General features: G+C 40.1%; 1 protein-coding gene across 1 annotated transcript; it reads left to right on the forward strand.

Annotated features, from left to right (window-relative positions):
- The first annotated feature begins 230 nt into the window (after positions 1-230).
- On the forward strand, positions 231-6,916 carry LOC149303195 (GDNF-inducible zinc finger protein 1-like). The gene is made up of 5 exons (XM_089481636.1): positions 231-1,567; positions 3,928-4,022; positions 4,703-4,870; positions 5,256-5,413; positions 6,575-6,916. The coding sequence occupies exons 1-5, from the start codon at positions 231-233 to the stop codon at positions 6,914-6,916; spliced, it is 2,100 nt and encodes a 699-aa protein (XP_089337762.1).
- The last annotated feature ends 851 nt before the right edge of the window (positions 6,917-7,767 follow it).

Genomic DNA, 7,767 nt, shown 5'->3' on the forward strand with positions numbered 1-7,767 from the left:
TGTTGGCATGGGGATTCTCTACAATGGGAGGAAAGTGTTTGTGTTCTGCACATTTGCTATAACAACACATAGATATGCTTAGATTACCATATACACCATATACGTATTTTCCTCTGCTTTGGAGGGTGGCATATAATATATTTTATTTTTTTCCTGTTCTTATGATGATCTTGTTCGCTTACGCATGTTATTTTATTTCATTCAGGCACATGTCACTTCAGAGTAGCAAGATGGAAAACTCTACTATTTTGCTGGAGTCTAAAACCTTGCCTGCCAGCCTGCTGAATGAAATGTATCAACTGCGGCTTCTCGGACACTTCTGCGATGCTACGGTGAAAGTGGAGCACGGCGGAAATAGAGTGGAATTTGTCGCTCACAAGTCTGTTCTGGCAGCTTCAAGTAAATATTTCAAGGAAGTGTTTATTAAAGAAAATGTATTGGATGGCTCCAGTGCTTGTGTTTTGCTCAGTGACATACATGCTGTAGACTTTGCATCATTTCTTGAGTTTATATATACAGCGAAGGTTGAGGTGGAGGAAGACAGAGTACAGCGGATGATAGACGTTGCCGAAAAACTTAAGTGTGAGGAACTGGAAGACATATGCTTCCAAATTAAAAAGCAAATGCTGGAATCCGTGTGGCTGGATCTCCAAAATTTCTCAGAGGCGCAAGAAACGGAAGACATAAGTGCATTGCATATGCATTCTCTGTCTGATATCCAGTCCGCTTCTGAAGAGGATGCACAAACTGCAAACGCCACCATGTTTCCTGATACCTCTGATGGAAAAAGATCACAAGAGGCACTCCCTATTGAATCCGCTACAAACTCTGAAGACAATTCAGAAACTGTGAAAGAGACCCCGAAACTCTCAAATGCAAAATCTAAAAGATCAAGTGGGCGCTTAGCTGGAAAAAAGGCTGTGGTTGAAATTCCAAAGAAGAAATACACGAGGAAATTGAGAGAGGAGCAGGACAATGCAGAGACTTGTATAGTGGGTGATGGCGCATCCGTAGAACAAAATACACACCATGAGGAAATGAGCGATGAGCAGACTGAGGATAGTATTAAGGCTGAAGACGATGACAGCCGTTGTGATTTAAAAGAGAGCTGTAGAAAAAACGGCAAGGATAACAACCAAAGTGGAGATGAAGGGACTTGCCCCATCTATGACAAAATGTATTTAGATGAAAATGGTTACTTACTGCACTCCAAAAAGGCTGACACGGATTCTGAAGAAGTTGTATATAAATGTGAAATTTGTTTGCAGACCTTTGCGAATCGGTGTAATTTGAAAAGTCACCAGCGTCATGTTCATAGCAATGAACGTCGCTTTCCATGTGAGCTCTGTGGGAAAAAGTTTAAAAGGAAAAAAGACATCAAAAGACACATACTACAGGTCCACGAGGGTGGGGGTGAGAGGCATTTCTGCCAACAATGTGGTAAGGGTCTAAGCTCCAAAACTGCTTTGAGACTTCATGAGAGGACGCATACAGGTGACAAACCTTATGGATGTACACAGTGCGATGCCAAATTTTCTCAGACCTCAGCACTTAAAACACATATGAGGTAGGAACAGACATCATAGTGTAAACAAAATGCTTGAATCTTCTGTTTCACCAGTATTGTGACAGATGTAAGTACTACGTATTCTGCACATATGTTTTTATATTTTATATTGGCAGGTACCACTGCATATAAAGTGAGTGCTAAGAAACGTGCACCAGACGAGGAGATAAGCACCATTAGTCTTTTAGGTTCTGGAGCAGTGATACTGTTAGTAGTAATCTTTTTACATGATCTGGATCGTTGCAGTAGCAGTCATGACCAATTTTCTTTTCAGGGATTAGAAAGGTAAACTGCGTGCTTTACTGATGCTTGGTTAACCACTAAACATGCAGTGTTTTGCTTAGAAACACCCTCTCTATACTTTCTCGATGGCTGCACTTCTGGGTCATCTGTACCGCTAGGAGCTAGAAAAAGGCAATGGGGGCATGTTAATGCACGCTGCATTAACATTCCCCCATTGCCTTTTTCTAGCTCCTGAATGCGTTTAAACTGGCAAGCATACAGGTCATAGAGGTGGCACAAAATGTAAAAGTTGGTGCCAAAGTTCAAGTTAACAAATGTGTGTGTGGCAAAGGGAGGCAGCACTAAGTATTGACTGAAAGGCTGCCAATAATTGTATCATACACACTTTACTATTTTATTTTTTTTGTATAAACTTTTGCTGGGTTTGCAATTCTTTGATATCTATGAAATCAGGGTATATATATTTTTTTTGTGTTGAGAAAAAGCTCAAAGGGTTAAACAATAGACAATTTTTACAGCCTTCTTTGCTCGTATTTACCAAAGGTGCCACTATTAGTGGATGGCACCGTATATGAGAGATATTATACTTTCAATTAGGGCTGCAGCAACTAATCGATAATGAAAATCGTTGACAACGAATTTCATTATCGATTAGTTGCAGCAGTTCCTCCTTGCAGTTACTGCCGATTGGCCCACCCACTTCCTTCTTCCAGTCCCTCCCTGCAGTCACTGCCGATTGGCTGCAAGGAGGGACAGAGAAAGGGGCGGGGCCTATCGGCAGTGACTGCAGGGAGGGACAGGAAGCCAGAAAGGGGCGGGACCAAAGAGCCGATTGGCCCCGCCAATTTCCTATACCGTCCCAATGGCTCAAGAACTCATCTAACTGGTGAGTATAAAATTAATATTTGGGCTACTGAAAGTTAGGGGCAGTTATAGTTAGTGGGGTGTTTAGGGTTAATTTAGGGGCAGGTATAGTTAGTGGGGTGTTTAGGGTTGATTGTGGTTGATGGGGTCTTCAGGGTTAATTTAGGGGCAGTTGTGGTTGATGGGGTGTTTAGGGTTCATTTGGGGCAGTTGTGGTTGATGGGGTGTTTAGGGTTAATTTAGGGACAGTTGTGGTTGCTGGGGTCTTCAGGGTTCATTTAGGGGCAGTTGTGGTTGATGGGGTTTTCAGGATTAATTTAGGGGCAGTTGTGGTTAATGGGGTCTTCTCTTCAGGGTTAATTTAATGCTGAGGACTGAGGGTTAATTTAATTAAATAAAGTTAACGTAAGGTGCAGTTAGAGGTAAAGGGGGGCAAACTGAGGGGAATCTAAATCCTGGGGGCAGTGAAGATTAACCCTGTATTTATTTATAAAAGTATTGTGTCTGTGAACGAGTCTGCAAATATATGAGTGCACTATGGGATATCAGGGGGGTATACGGCATACCTGGGGAAGATGGAGTGACATATCTGGGGGTATAAGGCATATAGAGTATATAAGGCATATGTGGGGAGCGGAGTAGCATATCTGGGGGTATGTGGCATATCTGGGAGGCAGTGTGGCAAGCCTGGGCTCAAATGCAAATGTGCGTAACGGGGGGGGGCAGGTTGGGAAATAAAAACAAGAAATGCATTTTTATCAAAGTTTTTTTTATTCTGCGGTTTGTTTTTTACATCCTACGTTACTTTATTAAATTATTTTAAATAAATGAAAAAAAAAAAAAAAATTATCGGATTAATCGAAAAAATAATCGGCCAACTAATCGATTATGAAAATAATCGTTAGTTGCAGCCCTACTTTCAATGTAAATATCCCTGATTGCTCGAGTGCATCCAATAGTTGTACAGTTAAACACCAATCTTTGGTTGAATGGATCCTTTGAGCATTTCACGTCTTTCAGGTTCAGCTGCACTTGGTAATATTATATTATCTCTTCGAAGGGAAATCCCATGGAATAAAGCATTTTGCTTTGAGTCTTATATACAGTACTTTATCCAATAATGCAGTTTAGCATTTAAGAAAACTTTCATTTTGTTCCAACGTGCTGACTTTTTATCTGCAGACCTGAGGGTTTAGAGGGTGTGCACGTTTTGAAATGTGTAGTAACTGAACGCTGGATTTTCTTTTCTCCAGAATTCACACTGGTGAGAAGCCGTTCGTCTGTGATATATGTGGAGTCAAATTTACACAGAACCACATGCTCATCTACCATAAAAGATGTCACACGGGTAAACACACGTCGCCCTTATTCTATTTCACTATTGTGTGGCTGCTGCTCAAGCTGAACCCCCAGTGACCCCTGGCAGAATCAGACATGGGAGAAGGAAGATTATTATTTATTGATTTATATAGCTCCATCATATACCACCACCTTGTACAACTGGTAAACAGGATATAGAAAGCAATGCATCCCATTACAATCTGAGTGCGCATGTGTGCATGCAGTAAAATGCACCGCGGTATAGTATAGATCTGTAAGTTTTATGCCCTGCAAGTGAATTTTATTATAGCATCAGAGTAATGTTTTGAGCCTATATGTATATAAAGTTTTCTGTTTATTCACTATAGAACATAAAAGTAGCCCAGTAAAATAAAAAGAAAGTTTGCTATAAATTATTAGTTATAAATTATGATGTTGGTTACTAGGCTGTTCTTTTAAGAAAACTAGGGCTAGTGCTCGTATCATATGACTGGATGAGATGCACCAAACACAGTCACAGCTCATTTGCCATTCATATACAGCTAAAAAGCGCAGTTTCATGTATATATTTGTAACAATCTGTTCATCAAAATATATAGATTAAATAGTTCTCCCTCAAACCTTTCTGTTGCCTTTTGTTTAGTTTTTATTTAGCTTTCTTTTGTTCACACTTTTGCAGAAATGTCATTTTCACATTTTCTGTTACAGGAGAGAGACCGTTCATGTGTGAAACCTGTGGAAAGAGCTTTGCCTCCAAAGAATACTTAAAACATCATAATCGTATTCACACTGGATCCAAGCCGTTCAAATGTGACATCTGCATGAGAACATTTGCACAGAGAAATTCCCTTTACCAGCACATTAAAGTCCACACTGGTAATGCTAGTACCAAAGCTTCCTATTTGTATATCCTACAGGACAGAAAACTTGTGACTCTCCTGTTCTCCGATCATACCGTCCGTCCACTGACTTTCCAGGGTCAGACCTTTAAACACCGTTCACTCTTTTATAGGCCAGCCGTAAATTATCTGATCATATCACAAGTTCACTGTATCATATGGTTTAAAAAAAAATTGTATTGGGCAAACCTGCTCTACGTAAGGTGGCTCATTTACAACAAATGATATATCCCATCTGATTCACATCAGCAAGTTTTGCAGTAACTTTGGCAGAGAATGGTGTCTTTGATGACATCATATATATATTCATGAAATTTGAGTCAACAAAATGAGTGTCCTTACCAAATGTATTGTGTTTACAGGGGAACGTCCTTATTGCTGTGATCAGTGTGGGAAGCAGTTTACCCAGCTAAATGCCTTACAGCGTCACCATCGCATACACACGGGAGAGAAGCCATTCATGTGCATCGCGTGTCAGCGCACGTTTACCGATAAATCAACCCTGCGAAGGCATACAACTGTAAGAGAATGCTTCTTCACATTTTTATCTTTATTTCATTGGTTCTGAAAAGGTTTTTGAAAAGGCACACATTGTCCAGTCATGAAATCCAGCCATCGTGCAGCTGAATGACAATGTCCACCATCCTCAGTATGACAACTCATAATAGGACTTGGAGTCCTGTTATATATCAGATGATTTGAATGTACGGGGGTGTATTTCCAATTTCAGTTTAGGGAGTGAGTACACGCAAGGAAGGTGCGATACCCCACCGAGTGCGGTGTATGTAGCTTGTCCATTGTATAGCAGTAATCCAAGAACAAGAAGGTACCATGCATTACTTAAATTTCAAGGTACTTATTCAATTATTAAACGGTATACAAAAAACAAAATACTGTCTGCGCTTCTCACCCTAATAAAGTTGGCAACAAATATATAAACATAATATAAATGAGAGGTTTTGGTTATATGAATTGGCCAAAGCATAATTAAGCTCACCCGCCACGTCAAGGCACACTCTCAATAGGGTGAGATCCTACTCTCACCTCCTACATAGTGGGCACACAAAGCAGTTTATACTGCTACCAAAACCAGATTAATGTGTTGGGGGAGGTGTGTGCCTTGACGTGGCGGGTGAGCTTAATTATGCTTTGGCCAATTCATATAACCAAAACCTCTCATTTATATTATGTTTATATATTTGTTGCCAACTTTATTAGGGTGAGAAGCGCAGACAGTATTTTGTTTTTTGTATACATTGTACAGCCAACACACTGTATTTGCAGCATGCTCACACTGTTTGGTAGGCCTTATATTATACATTTGTATTATTTGAGCCTGAGACTAGCTTAGCGCACCGACACTTTTTCTTTTCCCAATTATTAAACGGTACACACGAGAACAACGTGCTAATGTTTTGAGACTTTTTCTCTTTAACAATGTTCTCACCTATTACAGCTTCTGTGCATTTTATATAAAATATTAACTATAGGTGCAGTCCGGCTGTGGAAACTTGCATTCCTGCTTGGAGTGACAGCATGTGGGTATAGTCTATGGTTCTTGGCAATAGTCATCAAATTAATAATTGGCTAATAAGTATTGTAAAAGAGAGAGATTTAAATAAGTAATAGGCAACTGTGAGGCTCCAGTAACCATGTAGCTACTATCTTATTTTTGTTTTAGATACATGACAAAAATACCCCATGGAAATCATTCCTTGTGGTTTTGGACTCTGCTTCTAAAGACGATGCTTCCCAAAAGGCGGACATTATGGAGGACGAGTGTGACGATTCACCTAAACCTACCGAAAAGTTGACTTACACAGAAAATGGGCACTATCAAAGCCTGACAGTGGTGCCAGCCACAGTGGATATTTTGCATGAACATGGCAGTGCCTCGGTTCTAGGCTGCAAGGCAGACTGCTCGGCCATACCTCAGGAAGTGTTTATAGCCACCACGTTAAACCACCTAACGGTTCTTCATACGCAGACTGAACCTATTCAAGCCGTGGTGAACATGGAATAGCTTCAGTCTACGCCTGTCCCTTGGCTTCAGCTCAGAGTTTAATATAATGTAATCTCATAAAATGAAAACATGCAGGGTTTGTTTTTTTATTATTGTTATTAATTGGAATTCCCTGTGTAAATAAATTGCATTCCAATTTGTTATTAAGTCTCGTTCTTTGTATACAATTTTAGTAGGTGCTAAAAAGATATATTGGCCTCGGTTCAACGCCCCTTACTAAATATTTTTACAGTTGGAAAGTTATCTTTTATTTATATAGCGCCAACAATTGGCACAGCGCTTCTTTCAATACATATATTCAAGGGGTATGACAAGAGTAAAACTGATAGCCTAAAACCAACCAATATATTAGGCAGAGAGCTTACAATCTCGAGGGCGTCGTCAGCCAAAAACAAGCAGTAAACAACCGTATGACTTAATCAGGCCACAACATGTACTATCTGTGCGGCAAAACCACTTAACCACCAATTTATATAAAATGAAAAATAGAGAGAGCGTTGACATTAAAGTGTAAAGTGACTCGCACTGTCTGTTTTGCTCTGTTTTCACTTGTGCGGTGTGTTTATTTGGTATTCTCAGGTCTGGTGGAGGTTAGACACGGGATTTGATCAAATAAACTCCACATCTCATGGAAGGGGTTTCAATCTAGTTTTTTCTGTGCGTTTGTACCGTAGAATGTACAGTCATTCAATGAGGTCAAGTTGAATTTCTTCACGCGTTTTTTTTTTTTTGAGGCCAGTTAAGATTTGGTCCGGGCCCATTAAATCCAAAGATGGAACGCATCTGGTCTATTACAGGATGTGTAAGGAGTGTTCAGTGCTGTCTTCAAGGGCCACAGATAAATTACTCTG

The sequence above is a fragment of the Sceloporus occidentalis genome, unplaced genomic scaffold (assembly GCF_023333645.1).
Source record: "Sceloporus occidentalis isolate IW3139 unplaced genomic scaffold, rSceOcc1.0.p SCAF_15, whole genome shotgun sequence".
Lineage (NCBI taxonomy): Eukaryota > Metazoa > Chordata > Lepidosauria > Squamata > Phrynosomatidae > Sceloporus > Sceloporus occidentalis.

Bases quoted from the DNA above. Each gene is read 5' to 3' on its own strand.
- LOC149303195 (XM_089481636.1), top strand. From the start codon at position 231: ATGGAAAACTCTACTATTTTGCTGGAGTCTAAAACCTTGCCTGCCAGC. The intron at 4,023-4,702 runs GTAAACACACGT...TTTCTGTTACAG, and splicing joins CCATAAAAGATGTCACACGG to GAGAGAGACCGTTCATGTGT. The intron at 5,414-6,574 runs GTAAGAGAATGC...TTTTTGTTTTAG, and splicing joins CCCTGCGAAGGCATACAACT to ATACATGACAAAAATACCCC.